Here is a 25,807-nt window from a genome sequence, read left to right as displayed (position 1 = left end):
TCAATATTTATGAATCCATGACAGGACCTCAAGCGGAATATTGAGTTGCAGCAAAGCGGGTCCTAAGATATGTGAAAGAAACAAATGACTTTGGCAATCCTTGTAGCAAAAACATGCTCCTAGGCTGGTTGGACCCACATTCAAATAGGGAAGGCTTTGTTGATAACACAAAATCTGCTTCTAGATATATTTTCAGCGTGATATGCATGCAGTTGCATGGAGCAATAAAAAGAAGCAAGAAAGAACTCTTTCCTTGACACAAGCACGGTATCTAGAAACCTTCAAAGCAGGATGTGCGGCAGTATAACTTCAAACATGAGGATGGTTCAAGCAAGGCATCCACCCTTATTTTGTGACAATCAAAAGGTGCTAAAACTTGCCAAGAATCCAATGTTCTACGTGCATACTAAACATGTGGAGCTTCATTGTCATTTTCATCAGGCAACTATTGAAGATGGATCAGAGATATTGATGATGTTGCAGTATTGAGCAAATAAGGATCAAATTCCAGAAATTCTTACAAAGTTCTTGAGTCCCCGAGAATTTGCAACATTTTGGGATAAACTTGTTTTAGTTAGTAGATTGACCATTAATGGGGATTATTAATGTAAAATTGTAATTAAAGTTTATCATTTAGGATAGACTTTACGAATTATTCTTTATTATATACTTGTCCTCCTTGTCCTTTTCTTTTTTAGTTGTCAATCTTATTCTTTACAGTTAAATCTGTTGTAGCTATTATTTAAGGAGAAAATCTGTTGTGGCTATTATTTAAGGAGACTTTTGTACCTTTGTTAATATCAAATTTCTTGGTGTATTTTTGTAATACTCATATCAAATATCAACCCCTATTATAAAAAATGATTACAGTTTTGAATGAGAACCAATGTGACTTCTGTGTACATTAATAAATGCTGAATACACATATTGGAGTGTGTCAAACATTTATCTTTCAATCTCCATGCATTCATAGTTCTAACAGGAGAGAGCAAGGAAGCTGTCACACGGCCATTAAAACTTCTACAATCTATCCAAAACTCCAAAGTGAGAGAGAAAAATGAAGATTAAGATAAATAAGAAAGCATCAGAGATTTGCTGAAGGGAATATATAACTAAGGCTTAATAACACAGATTCAGGCAGCCAACAGTTATAAAGCGACAGCACTTACTTTAGAGATGTCTACTTATGAAGAAAGATATTATTAACCAAGGGTGGTGTCCATGCACCTCCCCTTGAGGCTATATAGGGAGGTCTTCACTTAAAGAAGAGGATTGATGAGAAATTTTTAAAAATATTGCATTCAAAAATACAGCAGCCCTTTATATTTAACAGAGTAATTGGTATGCAATTGGATTAAGTCTATCATTTAATCTCTTATATGAATCATTGCTTTATTTATCTGATTGACTTGAAAATCCACAAAGGAGGTAGAATTGACAATCATTCATCAAATTAAATAGAGCAATATTATTAGAAACGGGAAAGGAACCACAATAGGGATACGGAGTATGGATCCTATCCATTAAGTGGATGCTCATTGAGTGAGTTGCTTGTGAGCCATGGGATCAGATTGAGTTGGTTGCTTATTCGATGCTCTTGGGCTTGACTGTGGAGGACAGTCTTCCAGCATCCTATGGTGCAATCCCCTCAAGTTTCTATTATGGTTGAAGCTATAGTGTGTATGTTTACAAAGAGGAATCTGCATTATCATTTTGTTTAATGATTAATTGATTATTCTCCTAAATTCAATTGCTATTGTGTAATTCAATAAAAGAATGCTCTTGTAAATAAGTTATATTTTTTGATTTGTGATTCTTTTGGGCAACATTACATATATCATAAAAGGGGGCATTGTAGAGGCGCTGTCTACACAGGGACCAAAATGCACTTTTATAAATTAATTTAAAAATTATATATAATAGTTTTATGAATTTCAATTTATTGAAAGAAAAAAAACAAATTGATTATACAGGTGCATTTTGGCCCCTCCATAGCCAAAATCCATTGTAGAAGCCAATAGCTATGGTAACTATAACCTGTTCGTGAAGGCAATGAATTCAAAATCAAGAGAGACTATAACCAGTGAGACAAAATCAACAGGGCTCAACTGAAAGGAAACAAAGCAAACCAAAGTTATAGAAAAGTGACAATAAGGACCTACTATATTTGAGGTCAATAATAGCAAAACAATCAGATTGAAGGCCTAACCAACCTATTTTAAATCCAACAGATCAAATATCAACTGTTTATGAAAATTGATGTCTTAGCGAAAGGTCTAACGGCACATTAGAAAAAGAATCTGAAAATAAGGATGCAAGCCTGAACTGTAACCTCAATCATGCTAAAGTGAAACCATTGTTTGAAAACAAATCTTGGAAGCCCAATTCTTTGACTGCTATTGTGTTTATTCCTTTCGGGTTGAGCTACTCTCATTAAGATCTGAAAATATGTGACGTAAATTATTGACATACATACAGTGCAAGAGAGTGGCATACCTGGACTGGCATTTGTTTTATCCATTATAAATCCACATCTACATACACTTTCACTAGCATTTCGGATTTGATTGATTTACGCATGAGTGATGACATCATCACATTGACATTCACTAATGGCCTACTAGCATATAATTTTATATATATTTATAATTGTGTGTATGGTTATCCCCAAAATTTAGGAAAAAAATTGTCATCCCAGTGGCTCCTGTACCATTAACTCAGAGAAACTCCATTTCCCATAGAATGTTGGATTTAGAATTCTATATGAAACTTCAAGAAAAGTTTAAACGATTAACCAGCGAAAAGAACAATTGAAAGCAAAACTAGGTATTAGCACCCCATTTCATCAACATCTGAAAATAGAAGTCCCATTGATTGCTATTTATTCTATTATCAACTGCATGGACAAGCAAACTAACTACTAGGAAATGAACAAAAGTGTATTCCTCTGTGACGCTTGTCATTTCAGGTGAAAAATTAATAAAATACAATTTTTATTGCTGCAAATCATGTTAAGGAATAGTAAACACCTTTCTATTATCTTCAACATATGATCGAAGAAGGTAGCGCATATACTTGATTCTATCTTCGTCGGAAACCAAAGAAAGAACCATATCCTCCCCAACAGCAGCCACACATGACGGATCAGGGCATCGTAATGTCAGGCATCCCGGACCATCTCCAATTGATGTATGAATGTAACCTCCACAGTGAAAAATTTACCATTAGCTTCTCTCTTAAATTATCTATCATTGTTTTGACTAGAAAATATTTTTTAATCTAAACATCATACCTAGCAAGTTCCAAACCTAAAGCAATCAGAAAAGAAGTGCTTTGCTACATCAGGTCAAAGAAATGAACTCTGTAAAAAAATCAAAGAAACTTCCTTTCAAAAGAGTCACAGAAGATATCATGTATAATTTATGCTTAGCGTATTTGTCATTAACCATAGTGTACGGGCATGGCAGATAGTCACTGTGAGGACTGATCCTTTAATGCCAGCAAGTCAACCACACCATCTAACCAACTACATAGCATCTTGTAATTTCCATTAAATTATTTACAAACAAAAACCTGCTTACATTACAGACTTCATGGTAGCCTGTAGCCTAATATTGATAAAGATCAGTTGCAAAAGTCCACTCTAAAAAAATACCTGCCCAACATGTGTCACAAAACTGATGGCCACAAGCAATAGCTTTCATCTGTTGACGAGCATAAGTCTCAAAGCATATACCACATGTCAACTGCTGAGAGAAAAACAATGACTATTGACAATCTGGGGCAATAACAACAATCTATTCTATGCACAGGCAGATGCAAAAATAAAATCTGGTTAAAGAATGCATTAGGCAACCAAGCTCACTTACCTCTTTTACATCTGATCGTATTTCAATTATTGGCCTTTCCAACAGGCCTACTGTCTTCCGTACATTTTCTTCATCTGCAAACCACTCATCATTGACCTTACTGATGCTCCTATTAACAATAGCACAAGTCAGTTCCACCATAATGATCAAGCAAATATGCCTACATGGTGTAATATGTTAAAACATAATATACCTTGCACACACAAATGTGTATATACTAACTAAATGCTATTTAAATTAAGCCTCCTTAATTGATAGTATGGCTTCAATGGAAGTACATAGAAGATGTGAACTAGTTGATATGATTTTCTTTGCAGATTACTATACATAAGGTGCACATTATCAAACCATGAGTGGTCATCCAGCACCCATCACCATCTAATTCAAATTATAAGATCAATCTTTACCGCTTTCCTTATCCTTACCTCATGTTATTCTTTAGACAACTATTACTGCAATAGATAATTTGCTTTATTGACTGGAAGATGCTTGGCGTACACTTTTAGTCTAAAGAGTGGAAGTCAATCCGCGGTGGCCTTTTGAATTAATAGAACTTTTGACATAAGCAACGAAAACAACTTACTATCTCATTAAAGATTTGAAGTTTTCTTTCCTATAATGTTTAAAATAATCTACCCTGTTTCCAAGACAGTTCTCTAGTCACTACAGGCATACTCTTCTCAATTGGAAGCATAACCTTCTTTTATTTTTGTAAATACTGCCTAATTTATCTAAAATACCATCTATGTGCATAGATTATTACTCAAAAGCAGACCTGCAGGGATTCAGAATTAGGTTCAACTTACAATTGTCAGATCTGCAGCAAAACTACAGAAAACAAGATGCGTGTTAAACCTACAGGAACCAACTCCTTACAGGATATGATGGGGCAAAAGTAAGCTTTGTGCATAATGTTCAACAGAATCTCCTCTATTCAATTTCAAACCATCCTAGACCATTGGCAAACATTCAGTTAAGTACACTGAATGAATGCCACAGAACCAGGGATTAATGTATTATTGCTAACGAGTGCATGCCAGACATTTGGGCTGGGACTCTGATCCAGGTACTAGTGTGGTCTACATACCAGTTTGGTGCCTGTACACCCAGCGTCCTCCTCTGGTTCTACCTGGGCATCCAGGCAATACCATGGCAAATACCGGGGAATCTCTAGGCATATGCATGATCAGAAAATCCCCCTCCCCGCCCTGCCCCAAACAATGAAAAAACTGCAATTCGCCTGAACTTTATCTATTTAGTACATGGAAGTCATTTCAAAAACACAAATCACCAAAACCATTTTTTTCTCCAACCTGCCATTGTTGGGTTGCTTCATTTTTTCTGAGGTTGATGCTATAGAGGAGTAAGATGTACCAAAAGCTTAGGAGTCTTGTTGTACAAGGAAAATTTAGCCATTTCTAGTTTTCAATAATTTTTCAAGCTTTTTTCATTTTCAAGTTTATAAATAAAAATAAGTTCTAAAAAAAATTCAAACTTCTTATGCATAATAAGTGGGGTTGTAATGCCAAATCTGTTTTTATTCTTTCAATTTTAGTGTGTTAATTTGTAATGTTTTTCATTCTAGATTCATATAGAATGGCTAGACGTTGTAGCTTGGTTGCCCAATAATTAACAGAGTTCTTTAAAATTTACAAATTATCACCTCTTTCATGAAATACAATAATGACTCAACAAATATATGGTGGAGGGAGTTTTCTTTGGTAGTGTAGCCATTGTCAAAAACAGTATATGAGCTTATTTTCAAGTGAAAGTTCACTTACATGCCATCCCTTTACAAAGAATAAAAACTTATTCCAGCCTAAATAAAAAAGAATTGCCAAAGGATCTAATATTGGCTTATGTTAAAAAACAAAACGATGCCAACATGAAAAGTAATAGATCAAAGTGTCTTGCATAGCCACTTGCCAAGAAAAGATAACAAAAACCTCCTAATGATTTCACGCAACTAGTTTTCTCACATTCTTTCATACCAGTGCCACCATCTTTTAAAGAGGAGAATGTTTCAAAAATAAAATCACAGAGATTGCAGATCAAAGCATTGTTCCTTGCATTTAAGACAATGGGCATCCTTTCAACATTGGTAGTGTTGATGTATAGCTACGTCGAATCCCTTCTAGGATTGACCTAGTACACCTAATGGCTACTTGGCATGTCGGCCTTAGCCATGTTGCTAATGAACCTTTTCATTTCAGTCCTTAATTGGGTCAAGTCCTATTTGGGCGATTCACGTAACTTGCAATTATGTAATTGAGCAAGACCTATATAAAAGTAAATTGTAATTAATAGGCCCGATCCTATTCTTGGCACCAAAACTACAAGGCTGACTAGAGGTCTATTAGGAGGCGTTGATTCATATATATGCAAGGCCATTCTTGCATCAATAGTAATGAATTTTGCGATGTATAGTATATGTAATGTGCTTGAGTGTGATGACAAGAGCTTATCGTCTATGGTTGGGAAGGCAACAAATCTGATGGTTTGCCTATGGTTAACGAGCACTACCATAAAATTTAACATGCTATTAGAGCGGATCTAAGGAAGCGATCTGAACTAGAATACGAAAATTGGATTCTAGAAGATTTGTGATCACTTATGGGTGTCAAATATGTGGTTCGATGGATTATTGTATACTGAGAAATTCATGCTAATTGCATGCTAATGGAAATTTAAAAGAAAGAACCTATTCAGATTGTCATTTTGATTAGTTTATTCAAAGAAGAAGAAATGGCATACAAAGGGAGACTATTCGATTCTAGAAATCAAATATAGAGGGAACTTGAGTGACTGATGTAGAATGCCACGTCCTCTGCAGAGGATCAACACGCTTGTGTAGCAATGTGAATGCAAAAGGTCATCCCTGGATAAACATTGGAGCCACTTTACCCATATTGTGTTAATCAAAGCTATAAGAATGTTACCCTAGTTGAGAGAGAGTCTCACCTAAGAGGGAGCCTCAGCTTTTAGATGATCCTTTATGCGCTTTAATGAGTTCTTTACTGCAAGAGAAGTTCAAGGTGAAATTCCTTGTTAATGAGTTCTTCTCTACGCAAAGTTTGAGGTGAAGTCCCTTGCCAATGAGTTCTTCTCTGTGAGGGAGAAGTCCGAGGTGCAGTCCATTGTTCATGAGTTCTTCACGAGGGAGAATTTTGAGGTGTGATGCCTTGTTAATGCATTCTTCTCCAGGTGGGAGAAGTTCAAAGTGCAATCCCTTGTTAATGTATTCTTCTTTGTGAGAGAAATTTGCAGTGACAGCCCTCATCCCACCCTCTACAAGTATGGTGGATCCACCCAATGCGAGTATGCATGGTGCAGATGCATTCTTCTCTAGGAGAAGTTTGAGGTGAAAGCCCTCGCTCCACCCTCTGGAAGTAGGTATGGTGGAACCACCCTCTGCGAGTAGGCATGTTGCAGATGCATTCTTTTCTAGGAGAAGTCTAAGGTGAAAGCCCTCCTTCCACCGTCTACAAATAGGTATAGTGGATCCACCCTATGCAAGTAGGCATGGTGGAGATGCATTCTTCTCTGGGAGAAATTTGAGGTAAAAGCCTTCATCCCACCCTCTGCAAGTATGGTGGATCCACCCAATGCGAGTAGGCATCATGGAGATGCATTCTTCTCTAGAGAAGTCTGAGGTGAAAGTCCTTGTTCCACCCTCTGCAAGTAGGTATGGTGGGTCCACCCTCTACGATTAGGCATGTTGGAGATGCATTCTTCTCTAGAAGTCAAAGGTGAAAGCCCTCCTTCCACCTTTTGCGATTAGGTATAGTGGATCCACCCTATACGAGTAGGCATGGTGGAGATGCATTCTTCTATGGGAGAAGTTTGAGGTAAAAACCCTTGTTCCACACTCTATGATTAGGTATGGTGGATCCGCCCTCTGCAAGTAGGCATGGTAGATTTTATGGAAGAAATTCCATGATGTAGCACTTTTGTTTATTCACCCTCTCAGACTAGCCATGGTGAGCATCATCACATTTCTCTGATGAGCACTCGTGTTTTCATTCATGAAAGTAGCCATGATGGATCCACCCTCTGGGAGTAGCCCTGGTGGTTATATTCCCTTGCATTTTCAAGCAAGTAGGCACAATGGTTGTCACTATGTAACTTAGAGATTGAAGGAATCCTACCTAGATAAGAGAGAGTGTTGATGTGTAGCTAGGTCGGATCATTTTAAGTTCGACCTAGTACACATAATGGCTAATTGGCTTGTGAGCCATAGCCATGTTCCTAATGAACTTTATCATTTCAATACTTAATTTGGTTAAGCTCTATTTGGGTGATTCATGTAACTTGCAATTATGTAATTGGGCAAGACCTATATAAATGTAATTTGTAATTAATAGGTTTGATCCTATTCTTGGCGCAAAAACTACAAGGCCAACTGGAGGCCTATTAGGAGGCATGATTCATATATATACAAGGCCATTTTTGCATCAATAGTAATGAATTCTGCAGTGTATAATATATTTAGTATGCTCGGGGGTGATGATAAGAGTTTATCATCTATGGTTGGGAAGGCAATAGCTCTAATGGTTTGCCTGTAGTTAACGAACACTACCATAAATTTAACAGTTAGACCACCTCATTAGCAATGATATGGTAAATACCCTTTGCAATACACCTCCTAACTATGCTAGTCCTTGAGATGAAAACGTCACCGTATTGACATCATCAGAGATGTCATTGATAATGATCTAAGATACATTGTCACCAAACCATGTATGTCCACCACTTCTCTTGGATGAAAAGATAGCAAAAAAGGACCATTGATCAATGTTATAGGAATGCCCCCGAAAGGGGCAATGTTTTTTAAGGCAATTGATTGTGATGGACTAATAAAAAATGCAAGTTTCATTGCCAATATCCTCAAAAGATCCATTGAAATAGTGGGTCCTAAGGATGTCCAAATCATAATGAACAAAGATAAAAATTGTAGATAAGTTTTATCCCCATCATTCTCATACATGTTGTTAATAAGTCTTTCTTTTGACAAGTAGGCATCGTAGAAATTGAGACTCCTGCTGGAAACGAGTCTCAGCTGTGATTTTCCTTCTTGTTGATTATGGATTCTCATTTATGTGAAATCAATTAAGTTGTAAGGACAGCTATGAAAACTCTTTCACTTCTGAGAGAAATCCTAGCAAGCGTCACGTAGAGAGACTCCATGATGTCATCATGTTGAGAGATTCTGTGGTAGAAGTTGGATGTCATGTTGAAAGAGTCCAACATCACGTTGAGAGTTGGTTGTGATCCTTTCACAATTGACATGTTCAGAGATTCCATGACAGCATCACGTAGAGAGAGTCTATGACGTAAGAGCCTTGCAAGATTGTCATGTTGAGAGATTCCATGACAACATCACATTGAGACAGTCTGTGATGAAAACTAGCTGTGATTCTTGCAAGTTTTTCATGTTCAGTGATTCCATGAATCATGCTATGTTGAGATTACATGTTTTTTATGTGATTAGAAGTTATCATTGACATTTTTGGTGGCAGCTATGTGTGACTGCTATGCTAAAGATCTCTCTCTCACTAAGCGGTTGTGTTGAAGATTGTAGCTGCAATAGAGATTTTTATCTCTGGTTTTTATAAGTATGGTCATCATAATCATTATGGTCACCTTCAGCTGAAGAGGACATTGTGATAATAATTGAGATAATATCAAATATAAAGACATGTATCTTACGACATGTGTTGAGGCATGCATATGGAAATACGAAGTCATGTTTTGGAAGTTGAAGGGACCTTCGGTTGTAATGTGAAGGGTCTCTCTATCTGTTATCGATATCACATCAAGCGAAAAGGATTGTACACTTGAATATTTTTATGATCAATAAAAGTAATATTTTTGTTGTGTGGCTGGGTTTTTTTCCCCTTTATTTGGAAGGGTTTCCCCAAGAAAATTCTGTGTCTTTTATTTATCGTGTATCTATTTTTTCTTTCTTATTGCTGTTTATCTTAATTTCTGGGTTCAACTTAACAACTACTGCTGAGATACAAAATTTAAGTATATGTGAACAGATCCTTAAAAAAGGATGAGTACAAACACATCTATGTAAAAGAAAAAGATAATAGATATACACCAAGAACTGGAATGGACAAGCAACATAATTAGTGACTTCTTAAATACAATTCAAGCAACTTAACACAAGTGATGAAATATGAAGAGAGAAATTGTACCACTTAAAATGCCGCAGAAGGATTCCAGCCTTAACCCTTGATATTGAAAGAACTGTAGAAATGCTTGTTATTGCCTCCTCTTGGCAACGTCGGATATCTTCTTCACTTAAAATTGTATAGTTCAGCTGGAAAGCAACCAAATGACACAAAGTAAGATTTTGGTGTCAAATAGATTGCAAATGGGAATGTCCCAAAGGCAAAGATAAAAATAATATTCAATAATCTTTTGATTGAGTTTTCCAACCAGTGGTTGATTTGAATTCGTACTTATATGAGAATCTCCTCTCAAAAGCACTACATGCAAAGTTATGTATTTTCTCAAACAGGACTGTAATTTTAGACTTCGTATTTGATTATCAAATACCTACCTACTGAAAAGTTAAACTATAGCTAGATGGAAAGCATACATATTGTATAATAAAGGCCAACCAACACAAAAATGAGTAGATAAACATTATAATGCGAACTGACACCAACTTTTATGCCAATAGATAAGGTTACTGTAAAGTACTTATTTACCACAGAAATCAGAAATCTGGGATCACAAACTCTCACAGATGCAGATGTAAACAAAGCTGCAGACATAAGGATTCCTCAAGAACAGTGAAAGCAAAAAAATACATCGACTGAAAAAATAAGCCTAATAAACACACAAAACTAACTTGAAGAATTGTTAGTCATCTAAGCAATTGAATACAGAAGAAAAACTATAGAGAACTGTCATACATGCATAAATCATGGAAAGTCTAATACAGGAAAACTAAGGTGAAGAGAAAGCAAAACATCTCCACAACCACGTGCATATAAAACAGATTCTCAAATGTATTTTACTCATTCTCCATATGCAAAATGTACAGCCACCATAATACCCATGAAGTTAACTTACAAGAAGGCAGTGACCAAACTACATTTGTGTAATGTCCCCTTTTTGGGACATTAGAAATACTAAAGGCATATTATATTTAATATTAAAATTGTCTTGGAGAATGTGGATTTGAATTATAAAAGGGCAATTTAATATTACAAAGTGAGCAAAAAGGACAAGGAGAGATAAGACGAAAGGCCAGGAGGGAGTCAAAGAGTCACAACTGTAAGGATAAAAGGAGATGAGACTCTTTCATTTGGGTAGGCTAGATTTATGATTCAGTTCAGTTTTCTTTCTTGTGAGAGTTTTTCAGAAAGCTTCAGCTTTCAAGTAGTATGAGGACGTAGTCCCTCGTGCCGACGGACAGTGGACGCAAACCCATTGTCCTTGGAGATGTCACATCAAAGGTCTCGCTTGTGCTTACAGGTTCTTTTCTTAAGTTCTCTAATCTGACTGTTAAGCTGTATTTAGGACTGGATGTTGGTTATTGTATTGCTGTTGTATAACACAATAACATGTTTGAAGGAATGTAATGTGAGTTTACTGGTTTAATTCTATTCGTATGTAATGTACTCTCATATGTTGGCATTTTGAATGTTATTTCGAGAAAGAATGACTTAATATCTGTTGAAGATTCTACTAGTTTTATTGTATTTTGCGATACATCTGCACTGTTTAGTTCTAAATATATGGTTGAAATAGAAATCTAGTAAATATCTGGTTTGGGATATTTCAGTGGTATCAGAGGTGGTTTTCCTGTCAGCCTGTGAGATTATATAAAGATGAATGAATTAAGTTCACTATCAGAATTATCAATGTTTTAGCATTTAGATTATTGGTAAGAAATAGAGGTTATTTTATTTAGTATCTAGGCAAAAAAGGTAGAGCGAATAATCTTTGCTTACAGGTTGTGATTTGTTTGACCATTGATGCATGCCATTGGCTACCCATCTCAATGGACTTCAGTGCTCTTGGGGAGAAGGATAGATGGGAATACAAAGAATAGAATTATGTTGCTTATTGAGAGCAGACTCAGGATAGACAAACACCCAGGTGTTCTAAAAGACGGTAATCCTTACCAAGGAAATTAATGTGAGTGCAGGGAGAGGGAAGGAATATACAGTCGTTCAGTTATGTCTATTGGTATAGAGAATCTACTTATCATTGCGGTTTGCAAGTTATAGAGGAAAGGCACCCTTAGCGTATGGATAGACTACTGATAGAAGGGCATGGAGTTGTTATTCTTTATGCATATTAGAGGGTACTGAGTTGAAGGCCCCCTCTGTGAAGACATTAGCATTGGAATCGGGTTGTTAATGTTGTCTCGGGGATGGAGTTTCGAAGTCAAGAAGAATGGTGACAGCTGAACACAACAATCTGTCTCGTGTTTGTCATTGAAGGTACCAGACGTGACTGAGAATATGAAGCATATTCCATTGTTATTGCACAGTCACCATAAAATTTATACAAACTACAACAAACCATGAGTTGGGTTGAGCTACATACTACAAAGTGTACAGGCTCGTGACTGGATCATGAAGCAATACGAATTGTAGGAGATATCTAAAGCCTTGAGGTGGATAAAGCTGACACCCATAGACATACGACCAGTGTCCTTGTGGAGATTATTATCCTTGAACTATCGTGGACCATACAAAGCCTGGTTTGAACTGCTATTTAGGGGAAGATTGTTTGATCCGGTTAAGAAGAATGTTGCCCCAACTCCACATTCAAGATGATTTCAATTAAGTCAAATCCATTGTTATAACCACTAGTGTTTTTTAATGTGTGAAGGATTAATAACTGCCATAGATTGAATCGGATGTTTCTCTACTTGGAAAGACTTGTTATTTTAGTATATCGTAAGTCGATGTTGTCATGAAGTCTGGTGCCACATGGAAGGAACTGTAAACATCCAAACGTAATGGCATCTCCTCTAGATTGCATAATGTATGTTTGAGCAAGCTATTGGAGCTTTGCAGTAACGTGTGGGTTGTTGTGCAATGATGCACTCCAACTACGATTGGCAATATGGTCTGAGTGCACGTCAGACATAAAGACAAGGACGTGTCTTACCCAGACCTCACTTCAGAAAAGAGCAAACGTGTCTTATAGTGATTTTGTATTGGTTTGGGAGTTGTAACGCTAGGGGAAGACATGTCGACAAAGAACTCTGACAAATACGAGGTGATCATGAGCGAGAAATTTACAAGGTATAGCATATGATTCCAGTGTGAAGAGAAGAGTTCCTACTTGGTGCAATAGAATATTGTTTCGTGATGGCCGAAGCAATGCATTAACAAAACTTCATGAAGAGTTTTGGAAGGGCACACTAGCAAAAGCAAAGGTTGAGTTTGTGCACCGCATCATTAACGACAGAGCATAGGAAGCATGGATGTTAAGTGCCAGGTGGAGGTTTGAGTCGGTGTTTGACAAGAATCCTTCAACGGTCGGTTTCACATAAATAATAATCATTTCAACTTTGAAAATAACAGACCAGCCTACATAGCTATTACATCCCAAAATTTTGACCTAACTTTAAACTTGTTCATAACCATTGAATTTAATGGATTATTCTTTCATGATTATGTGAAATAGGTAGTTATTTATATATGTTGTATTAACTGTTAATGAAGATGGTCATTAACCATTAACTATTATTAGATGATTAGCAGTTGCTTGATTTAAATATAATGATTAGTATGTTTATATGAAATGATTATAAAATTGTTATTATGGCAAAAGTGTTTTCATGGCTAGTTGCAGGGGAAGATGAAGGGGGGGAAGCATTGCTAAACGGGATCATCGAAATGGGATGTTCGCTTAGTTCAATAATCAGGATCGACAGGTATGACCTTAAACTTCTTTGGAAAGGACGCAACAACTTGATCACAGGATATATTTATGGGACTTGCATGAGCAATTAAGAAAATAATCTAAGAAAACATAAAATAATCTAAATTAAAAAATAAAACATACCTCAAAGGATTTTTAATTGATCTTTCATCATAATATTATAATAAATATTTATATACGTACATATAAACATAAAAATGAAGTGGCACCATTAAATTATAATAACTTAATATAATGATGTCACCCTATTGATATACTTACATGAACGTATGTAAGTATATATTATAATAATAGTGAAACTATAATCTTTCCAACTTCTCTTCCAACCTTTTTATTTATTTTTCCCTCTCTTTTCCCAATCGATTTAATATTTAGAAATTTGGATGGCATATAATCTTTTTAAAAACGAAGGGAGCCAAGAAGTCACGGCTCATCCCTTTATAGGGAAGCCGAGAGAGGAGTCGGACGCGTTACCATCCTTTATGCTCTCCACATTTTCGAATTCCTTTTGCAGTGTTTTTTCCAAACTCCTTTAACCTGACTTCATCTCAATATTACAGTATTTTTACATCTATCGAATCCCTGCAAAATATCAACTAATAACTTGTTCAAAGCCAACGATATCTTTCCTTTGCCGTACAAGTAATTTTGGTTAAGATTCAGAAGTTGTGAGCACTGTAGTGACATTTCAATTTGCTGAAGAGAACCGATCAAAAGTTCAAGATTTTCAAGCATTACCAACTCCTTAACAGGTCATGTGATTACTATTCCAATATGTCCATTTTCTATAGCAGCCGAACCTCTTTTCTTTGTCTATGATCATGTTACTTTTAACTTGCTAAATAATCACTACAATTCATAAGGAACTGTCTTTTTACTTTCAATGTAACTAGAATCATCATAAAGAAGTTGATTTGTATCCCTTTAAGAAAAGTTTCTAAATGTATCAGGAACTTATATGATTGTTATTGATCTCAAGAACAAGTTTTATAATGTTGAAATTCATGATAAAAGATATCAAGAGCAGAATGCTCATAAACAACCAATACATTTGGGATTCACCGGCAAAGAAGCCATGGAATGGTGAAGAGGTGTAAAAAAGAGCAGAATGATCATAAACTTTTAATACACCTGGGACTCACCGGCAAGGAAGCCATGTATGGTGAAGAGGTAGAATAAATCTGCAAAAAAGCAAAAGAGAAATCAGACATGGAAAACTTAAATGATAATATACTTAATAGCTCATGCTCATCCCGTAATGTAACCTGTTGTCAAGTCGAGTGGTGTTGATCGGGTTGTTGAACCCATCGGAAATCCTTAGCCAAAGTAATTTATAAGCATGTGTGCCATCTAATGATCACTTGATGTCAATATCGCCAGATATGTAAGCATGTTTGTTTCATAACTGAGCGGACATTCAAAACACGAGGATGCTTAGGTGGCTAGACTGAAGAACATTCCAAGCCCGATCCCAAGGTAGGGAGGGCCACTCTAATTTAATAGAATGTGTGGGGATAAGTATGGTCCAAGGTTGGGAGGTTAAGCCTATGACAATGCTTCTCGTCTCACCAAAGCCGAGGCTTGCCCAACCAGCTAAAGATCCTCCGATGACACTTGTATGTTCCATTCTTTTTCTTGTTAAGCATTCAATTTTACTTGTAAGTTTCGTTATTCAATTGATCATGAATATAGTTATGCTAGATGGTTGTTAATCTAGTTATTTCAGCTGCTCATGAATACAGTTGTGAATAGTTAATGTTAAATCTAGTTATCACAATTGATCATGAATACAGTTATGCTAGTTAGTCGTTAATTTAGTTATTTCAGCTGATCATGAATTTAGTTGTGAATAGTTAATCGTTAATCTAGTTATTATAGTTGATCATAAATATAGTTATTTTATGTTAATTGTTAAAAGCAATTAATGTCATATGAATAGGATTCAGTCATCTATTTATGAATGTTGGAAGTTTTCAGTTTAATCCGTCTTTGTTTTAGATAGGAAAAGCCATTTGTTACAATAGCAAACACAATAACACCATCGGAGGTCCCAATAGGAAATGAGTTTATGTGGGGAATGACAGATGGCTCCAGGGAAATATTGCGTATGACATTAAATACCATTTTTAACCTGTCGTATATGTAGGGGAGCCGTTACCATAGCAAGTAAGAGGGACTCGAAATTGCCTGCGTGCCACAAGTCTCATGGATCTTTAATGTAACGGTTCAGGACAACATTTTATTTGTATCTCTATACGATCAAACACGTTATGAAAGAGCAGGCCACATCACCGCAATAAAGCATGAGCTTCATTTTTACTGGGTGGTGATCGGACACAGAATGGTGAAAGAAGAGTTTCCTTTACTGGTCCAAGCGATGTAAGGAATTCATATTTAAAGTATGGTTCAAGTCAAACTTTCCAAATTGAAGGCAAACATTTCCGAGTTGAAGGGAAACACTAGCACATAGTTTCCAAAAATATTAACCTGAAGTTTGTGATTGATTCACAAATCTATGATTATCTGGCATCGTATTGTATCGTCTATCTATTGAAAGAGTCCTAGAGAGTGACTTATCTACCACTTTCAAAGGATAGTATACCTTTGCATTTGATATTATTGTAGTCAAATCAACTCGAAGTAGTCTAGTGATTTTGAGGGATTGGATATAGGAAAGGATATGCTAGTCAAAGCTAACAGAGGAACAGCTTCCAACAATTGAGGCAGTTGTAAAGTTGCCTCCACCCAATCAAAATCTGGAGAAAACCATTCATGTACTAATTTTGAGTCCTACTCGAGAACTTGCAATTTAGTCTACTGCGAAGGCGAATGTCTTGTTGTAATACCATAAAAACATTGGCATCTAGATAGTCACTGAGGGTACTAAATTATATGAGGAGGAAATAGTAAACTTAAAGAACAATTATTCTAGAGGTACAGGCCACCTCCAAAAGGAGCATCAAGGATTTTGATTAGACAAGGGGACTCTTAGATTATGTGGAAAAATATTGCCCAATTTCCAGTTATGCATCACAATTGAAAGATTGTAGGGAGGTGTATTAAAGGGGAACGTATCTTCAAAAAAACTAAAGTATCAAACTTTCCAGTAGCTTAATGGAAACTATTGCAGGTGTTGATGATAATCTTATAGTAAAACCTAATAAGGGACTATTAAAGCAATTGATAATGACATGGATAAGAGCACCTTAAATCAGTTAAATTCTTCAAGATTGCATGCATTAATTGTTGGTCAAGGTTACAAGCAGGTGTGTGGTAAAGCTAAGGTGTGGGGAGATGGAGTGGTTCCTGAAGTCTCAACTCATCTAAAAGGAGCCAAAAATATAACTTTAGAGGGTGTCTATCACTCTCCTGTTGGAGCTGATGACATTTCTAGACCTTGGTATGGTTCAAATTCAATTCTTGACAAGTAAGTACCCCAATCAGTAGATATAAGAACTAAAATACTCAACATTTACAAAGAGTATCAAAGACTTCCTACCTGAATTCAGAATCATTTACCATTCAGTGAATACTTGGAGCTTCGTCTAGAGCATCAAAATAAGATGGATATGGCAAAAAGAAAGTACTTTGAATTGGTTCAAGACTTCCTTGAAAAAGACCAATGCAAAAATTTGTATGAAGCATTTCCAGCAAACCAATGTCATTTAATAGAGAATCTTGAAAAAGAAGAACAATCAACCACCATTGATTTGCAGCCTTCTCGCGATCACGCAAAAGTTGTTACATAGGGTGTAAGTTTCTATGTTGGTGAATGGGAGGTTAGCCTTGATGAGCAGGTTGATGAATTTGGTTGCACATAGGGTAATAGCATGATAAGGAATTTGTATGAGGAACCTTTATATACAAATGATAACATAACAAGCACCTTGGCTTTCACATGCAATTCAAGAGAATGGAGGAAAGAAAGCCTATGAACTTGAGAGGTGTGATGAACCAGGTATTTCTTATGGCCATGACATAAAATTAGAGGAACATACCGAGATGAAACTGCAAAACGATGAACCGCTCCAAAATGACAAGAATGAAATGCATACCATAGAGAACCAGCTCAAGGTTTGTAAAGACATGGTTGTGGCATCGTTGGTACGTTATCACAACACTCACAAGATGGTGGAAGATTTCTACAGGAAGGTTCAAAAAGGAGTGGAAGCAAATTGGATTGTTTCTGATTTGCAAGTGATCAAAATGGCTCTTGAAACTATGAAATTAGATTATTTATGTGTGCTTTCCGACAAGGATAATATTCTTAAAGTTGTTGAAATACATGTTGATCAGCTGAATAAAGAAAGGAATGCAATTATTGGGCTCAATAGAGAGCTTAAGTATACTCATGAGGCATTAGATGACACTCGGATCTCCTTTCAGGAAGTAGAAAATCAGATTAGGATGATTAGTCACTCTCAGGAACATGAGGATAAAGAGAGGCAAGAATTTTTCCTAGGAGTAATTGATGAACTTAATAGCATTCAGTAGACGTAAGATTTCGATAGTTGCCCTAAGCGACCAAGTTCCAAAACTTCAGATCACATTCAACTTATAGACAACCCTTTCTTTGAGGTGGATGCTGTTTGGTTTTCCGATAACCCATTTTTTGAGGTCAAGAAGAGAGTTCCTCTTAATTTCCAGGAAGAGGATGACCTCGGCTTCAAAGATTCGGATCAAGCTACATTCTTAACAGCGAAACTTGGTCAAAGGATGAGAGTGGTGAATTGACTGTGGTTGTACGTCATTGGATCAGTCCAAATTGGTTTCCTAATTTTGCACCATATAGGAGTTGGTTGGATTATACACATTAGCCTTTGGATAGTTTTCGGTGTAGTATTGAGGAGAGTTATGTGTTGATCATAGGGAATGCTCTTTCAGTTTCATTCTTATTCATAGTACCTATGTACCTGGAGGTTCTCCAGATTGATGATGACAGTATGGTATCTGATGTGACCAGGGTGTTACTTTCAATTTTTGAGCGGCTTGTTTATTTCATCATCTATTTTGCTAGGGTTGTCACCATCTAATGGGTCATGCATAGTTCATTGATACATTTCTATCTTATCATATCGGCTGGTTATGACAACGGGGTTTGGGACCCAGGTGTTGGCCATTTGTACCTATGGCCTGTTGAGTACTTGGTTAAAATCCTATTCAGCTTGAGGCTGGATGTAGTCATGATCAGAGTTGTAAAGTTTACAGGTGCAGCGTTTTTTCATAGAGTTGTATGGGATCCAGGGATCCAGTTAACGGAGTGATTGCAGAGGGGCACCTTGCTTCACAGTATGGCCGGATTTGTTTTTTGTTTAGGCTATAGAGCTACCTGCAAACTCGTACGAGATCCTAGTACTGACTGCTTGAGGACAAGTAATATTAAGGAGGGGAGATTTGTAATGTCCCCTTTTTGGGACATTAGAAATATTAAAGGCATAGTATATTTAATATTAAAATTGACTTGGAGAGCATGGATTCAAAATATAAAAGGGCAATTTAATATTACAAAGTAGGCAAAAAGGACAAGGAGAGATAAGACGAAAGGCCAGGAGAGAAGTCGAAGAGTCACAGCTGCAAAGATAAAAGGAGATGAGACTTTCATTTGGGCAGGCTAGATTTATGATTCAGTTCACTTTTCTCTCTTGTGAGAGTTGTTTAGATTGCTTCAGCTTTCAGCTAGTATGAGGACGTAGTCCCTTGTAACGGCAGACAGTGGATGCAAACCCATTGTCCTTGGAGATGTCACATCAAGTGTCTCGCTTGTGCTTACAAGTTCTTTTCTCAAGTTTTTCAATCTGACTGTTAAGTTGTATTTAGGATTGGATGTTGGTTGCTGTATTGTTGTTGTATAATGCAATAACATGTTTGAAGGAATGTAATAAGAGTTTATTGGTTTAATTCTATTTGTATGTAATGTACTCTCATATGCTGGCATTCCGAATGTTATTTTGAGAAAGAACAACTTAATATCTATTGGAGGTTCTGCTGGTTTTATTGTATTTTGAGATACATCTGCACTGTTTACTTATGAATATATGGTCGAAATAGAAATCCAGTAAATGTCCAGTTTGGGACATTTCAATTTGATTGACAACAATATTGCTCCTTTCTATCAATGGTCAATATACCTTCAAACTACTAACAAACTGTCTAAAGCAATCTTTATAATTGCCTTAAATAGGCTCTTTATTTGCAACAATCTCTGATAGCTCCTAGTCTTCTGTGCTGCAAACAGTATTAATCCTCATAGGAGCAACTATCGTTTGGGGAATTAATCGGCAGACCAAAGGTATAAAAGATTTCTTTGAACAAAAATCATGGGAAACACAGATTTTCAAAAAAACATAGAAAAGGAGGAAAAAACTGTTGTTTTAGAACTTGAAGGCACTTCCATAACATACAGAGAGAGAGAGAGAGAGAGTAAAAAAGAAGTGAGCTCATGAATTGTAGAAAATAGATTTTTCTGTTTATATTCATATTGTTAAATGCATAGGCAAATATTCTGTTAATTTTTTATGAGGGCAGTCACCAAATACTTGTCTATCCATGAGATCAGACAAAAGCCAAGTCTATTAAATACCTGCGATCAAAATAAATTGTAAAAAATAATTTCTTCATATAAAATCATATTGCTCATCACACAGGCAAATATTCAGTCCACTTTTTAAGATGGCAGTGACCAAATAGCTGCCATGTCTGAGCAAATATTCAGTCCACTTTTTAAGAGGGCACTCACCAAATTGCTGCCAAGTCTGAGATCAAATATTAGATAAGTATGTGAAATAACTGAGACCAAAACTTAAGAAAGACTTTTAAAGAGTGAAGTCACCAAATAGTTGTCTAAATCTGATATCAAATATTAGCCAAGTCTACTAAGTTACTGAGATCAAAATTTATCAGACAGCAATCTAACTATTGTTAAGAATTTATTAAAAGTGGAATTTCTTAAAACTGGGAACCATTTTGAAGTGATCCAAGACTTTCATTGTGATTGAGGCAAGAAGTTTTGAAGGGGTAGTACAATATTTGAGAAAGCTAGTAATTATAAACTAAAGGGGTTCTTTTCTTCCATGTTAAAGGGCATCTATAATAGTCCATAGTAGTTATAATTTTCAAATTAGTGTCTAATATTGATTATATAATCGATTGCATCAGAATCCATGGGGCAAGGTGTACAAAGAGCTCAGGTAATTGAAACCACAATTTAGAGCAAATCCATTTGCTGATTCGACACCATCTCACATGCAAATTCAAATATGATCAAACTGAATCTCCAACTTCAAAGAAAAGGTCATCCCTGTATCAATGACAACCTTCTTTTTAATATTCATCTCTCTTGCATGTTCGTTAATATTTCCTCTACATATTTATTACCTTCCAAGGTATTCTCTTCTTGTAAAGCATCTAATGAACTTGAATGTAAATCAATTATGTGGTTCAGTAAACATCAACTATACAATGTTGACATTTGGATGCAAGTCCTATTTTATAAACTTATTACTGGAGCAGCACTTAACTTCAATTGTACAATGTTGACAAGTTGGTGCAGCACCATTTATACCAGCAAAGCAAACCTGTACGTTTGTTGCCAATTGTATTGATCACAGTACATGACTATACACTTCATTTGAGGTTTTTTCTTATGCAATTTCCCTATAAATATGCTCAAGTTGCACCCACAAATTCAAATAAAAATGCCACATATATATCATTATTTTTATCATTTTTATTGCAATTTTGTGGTCCTGTTTTCAAAATATCTATGAACTTATAATGTATTTTTCTCTTACAGGACCTCAAACTGATGTAAAAAATACTTCAATTGTGTTTGTAGTTGAGGAAATAATGTAAACAATATTGAAAATGGGGTACATCTTATCCAGTCTCACATGATTGTACCTGTCTTGTATATATGGAAGAGTAAGACCATACTACCACAAAATTAGCCAATTTTCATTGAGGTGTGATTTGCCTCTATTTGCCCTAATATGCATAAAGGCTAGGATAACAGCAGTAGAACAGGTTAATGCAATATAACATAGTCACAGGACACATATATTGTCAGTTCTAGAAGATATCATTGTTTCTTATGATTAGTTAATCTCATTAATTTATCGCTTAACTTCATACATTTCATTCCTGAGCTGCAATTCTGCCCTCTTTCTAAGAAGCCGGATTCAAAATCACCACAACCTCCTTAAACATTCACAAAGACATTAATAAGTCTGTGAGTGCGAAAATAAACAGTGCACCCCAAATAGAATGAACATTGAGCATAAACTAAATCACCACTTCAAAGCCAATCTCTAATAACTCATATACTCTCCATTCATACTATTAATTTCCATAAATTTCTAAAATGTCAAAGAACATTAAGCAGACTTCCTCTATTTTAGATATATAACATAAAATGCAAATATTCCTTGAATTATTCCAAAAGCAAGAAACCTAACGAAAGAGAACATTTTAATCCACAAAACAATGATCACTTATCAAATCAAGCAAACAATCAATCAACAAACCACTCAATCAAATTAGCATTCACTCAATCATCATTCACCAATATAACCACTACCAGCATTCATTAAATCATCATTCACCAATACAACCAGCATTCATTAAATCATCACTCGTCAATCATCTAATTAACAATCACTTAATCATCATTCACCAATTCGTCAAATCATATTGTTGATTCCCTAATTCGGGTCTCGCTTCTTCGTAGGGGCAGTTCCAGAAGTGTTGCAGTGGTGGGAATGGATGTGCTCTTGCAACACAACCACTGGGATTTTAGAAGTCAGTTCATCATGATTGGTGTTTGGATAAAACGGGTGAGGATCACCTTAAATCAAATAGCCTAAGCTAAGGAGAGGTGATTCGCCAATTCAAGACTTTGTTGGACGAGCTTGGAATTTGACAAGTGGTATTCGCAAGGCTCCACCTTTTCTAGTCATAACTTTATGTTGTCGTCCACCTCCGACATGGTCCACCAAGTTCTCTTCATTGTTAGCAAGAGAATGAGAAGCGAAAGTCCTAGACATAGGGCTCACACATTCATATCTTGTTGTAGGAGGCATCTACAAGGGTCTGAATTAAGACACATCAATTCTAAAGTAAGTGCAATTCCCAACCAAGGAAATAGTATTCGGCACTATCTGAGGCAAATAGAAATATTTCAAATAAAGGGTCGTACGAAAATACCTCACTTCATATGACTTGACTCCCAGGAGAGCAAGTTGTAGGCGATGTAATTCATCCTTTGTTGTAAACTAAGCTAACATCAAATAAATGCACCCACAAACTAAATGGAACGCACCTATGAGGGTTCAACACATGACACATTAATTAAATAAAAGAAAAAGCCACCAAGTACAGAACCCCATGATTTATTAAGAAAAAACAAGCCAAGGCAAGAGAGAACGTCCCAAAAAGAAAATGCTACAATATACACCCCCGAACTACAAGCTATAGGGTCTTGTTCTCAAAAAAGTAGAACTCTACAAATAGTACAGTATATTTCCTCACCTACCAAACAAAAGTCCAATATTTACAACCTCTTTCAAAATACTAATCATTGAGGTTTTATAGAACAGCCCTCAATCGAGATGGCCTAAGAACGATTACAATTAGTTACAATTAACTGGTATGCCAAAAAATCCAACATGGACCACTCGACTTCCTGTGCTGCAAGAAAATGCTCGAATCTTATCGGTCCATTGCAACATGACTGTCAGTTGGACTCCAACTGCAAAGGCATGACAACCTACTCAGACTCACCATGATTGTGTAGGCAAATCTAAGCACTTAAAAGTGAATAGCTTTCTAGAAAAACTACAAGTCATGAGGCTTTGTCTAGAAGAGCATATTCCCATAATGCATCAGCGGGCCCTATCAAAATAAGGATGTTCAGAGGGGCATGTGACAGTCAGTCGGAGCTTGAGGGGAGTGCATCCTCTGCGAGGTTGTAAAGAACTCTGATGAGTTGACACGTATCACTCGGTGTCGGCCCTACATTGAGGTAGTGTAGAGGGATCAACATTTTGGCAACTTTTAAAGGTTCTCGGCCTGCCAAGAACAAACTTCACTATCTTTGGTTACACAAACTAGGGCCTTCTCCACTGGATTGGAAATCAGCTCAGCTTTGATTTCTTGGATCATCTCCATGAGTTGTTTGAACAAACATCTGAGGTGATGAATATGGCATGCAAAAGGCAAAGATCATAGTTCCCCCTTTTTAAAAGAAAGTAGCAACATTTATTCAAGGTGTAGAACAAACCAGAGGACTTAAAGCCTGATGCCACCGCAGGGAGAAGCTTTTGAGAGAGAGAAACGAGACCAAAGCTCCAAAACAACATTAGCCAAAAAATGTCAAGATAATATTTCTAAAACAAGGATCCAATGTGGCTAACCAATTCCCTCAAAGGAAAAGGGGCCACCAAGAACTGAAAACAAGTGGCTACATTTGATTTCAGCTTTGTAATGAAAATTTATATGTCATATTCCACAAAAATAACATGTCCAACTAGCACTCTAGATTAATTAATCATAAAGTGAAAGTAGATCATCCACAGATTTATGTGTCTATAGAGAGGGCTTAATTCTTCTCTTTACTAAAAGAAACAAATGGTCTCCACTTGTCTGCTAAACTACGTGGGTAAGGCATTGTCCCATAGCTGACTTGATAGAGCCTTGTTGCTAGCTAGGCTTCCATAGCCCCAACAAGGTTATCGCCTACCACCATTAACATTGCTCTATTGCTAGTCGAGGGTCCATAACCCTAGTAGAGTTGCTATATGACCAAAATTTTGCATTTTTACACTTTTATTTTTCAGTTCCACATTATACCCTTTGGCTTATATATGTATGAAAGATTATGCCATTATCCCTCCAAGTTAGATGCAAGGTAGTAACGGGACACCTTTGATTTTTCACCTAGCATTGGAAAGATATCTCATCCTCGATATTTAATCATGAAGCATGTGAATCCAAGTTGGTCGTCACCACTTTCATTAAATAACTAGTATAAATGCATAAATGCTACAAAAAATGTCTTCATACATACAAAATATCAAAAATAATCTTTCATTTTAAGCAAAAATTAAATGTGATTACCTTTTTCGGAGTTCAAGGAGTACAAACTTCCTCCAACAACAACAGTAGCCAAAACTTGGCACATCGTCCCAAAAAATAGACGTGGCAATTCTTGGAAACCAAGTGAGGTTACAAAACTGTAAAGACGTTATCTCAAAAAAGTTAAATGCAAAAGGAAATAATCACTTGCTCTATAAAAGGGCAATCGGTGGCAAAAGGTGGCATAGCATTTGCAGGCCTTAAGAGTTCGAGCAAAGACTAGGTTAGCCTAGCATATAGATATGGACACTCATGTGAGATTAACCAGCCCATTGCCTCAAAATCCTTTCCTGGGGCTCACAGACGACAGCCGACTAGCTACACTTGACAGAGTTGACAATAAATTGGCCCTCACAACCTTGAAATGGATTCTTAGCAAGGATTTTCTTCATAGTGAAGACCGATAAAGGCTGAACACTAACCTTTTGTCTCACTTTGTCAGTTCTCTATTGGATTTTAGGGACTCTGGACACAATTGTCTTCTGGTCAGAATGTTTGGCAAGGTTTTTTTTTTGAGGGGCTTGAAAACGTGCTTGCATCAGCGATAAAGGGCATGGGGTTATCATTTCTTGATGTATGTTTTATGACCCACCAAATAGTAGAAGAATATACTAAGGTATCTTGTCCTCTCTTAAACAAAGTCTCGTGTATACTAAGATTGCAAGAAGATCATACGATGACTCCAGGGTTCCTTCTATGTCAAGTCTTAACTATGGATAAGGTTGGTGGTTGATGTGATTTGCTGATGATCCCAAGGGGCCTTACCTCATTTTCCCAGATTCATTCAAGTTACGCTAGATGCAGAAGCTATCCAAAGCTTTTGCAATGAGATACCTTTTGGGGATTTTCACTAAATGTACAAGATAAGCAAATTAGGGTTCAAA

General features: G+C 36.4%; 1 protein-coding gene across 1 annotated transcript in view; it reads right to left on the bottom strand.

Moving 5' to 3' along the window:
* LOC149568259 (putative E3 ubiquitin-protein ligase ARI8) overlaps positions 1-25,807 on the bottom strand; it is a 134,360-nt gene that overhangs the window by 80,375 nt on the left and 28,178 nt on the right. Inside the window, exons 2-5 of the mRNA XM_089821246.1 lie at positions 10,073-10,197; positions 3,870-3,978; positions 3,656-3,746; positions 3,030-3,202 (exon numbers count right to left, since the gene is read on the bottom strand). Of these exons, the coding sequence (XP_089677372.1) occupies positions 3,030-3,202; positions 3,656-3,746; positions 3,870-3,978; positions 10,073-10,197 (498 nt within the window). The remainder of the gene's footprint in view (positions 1-3,029; positions 3,203-3,655; positions 3,747-3,869; positions 3,979-10,072; positions 10,198-25,807) is intronic.

The sequence above is a fragment of the Cupressus sempervirens genome, chromosome 3 (genome assembly GCF_028749045.1).
Source record: "Cupressus sempervirens isolate cs-2001-9-10 chromosome 3, ASM2874904v1, whole genome shotgun sequence".
Taxonomy (NCBI): Eukaryota; Viridiplantae; Streptophyta; class Pinopsida; order Cupressales; family Cupressaceae; genus Cupressus; species Cupressus sempervirens.
The sequence above is the reverse complement of the archived record's forward strand: the minus strand, read 5'-3'. Positions and strand labels throughout refer to the sequence as shown.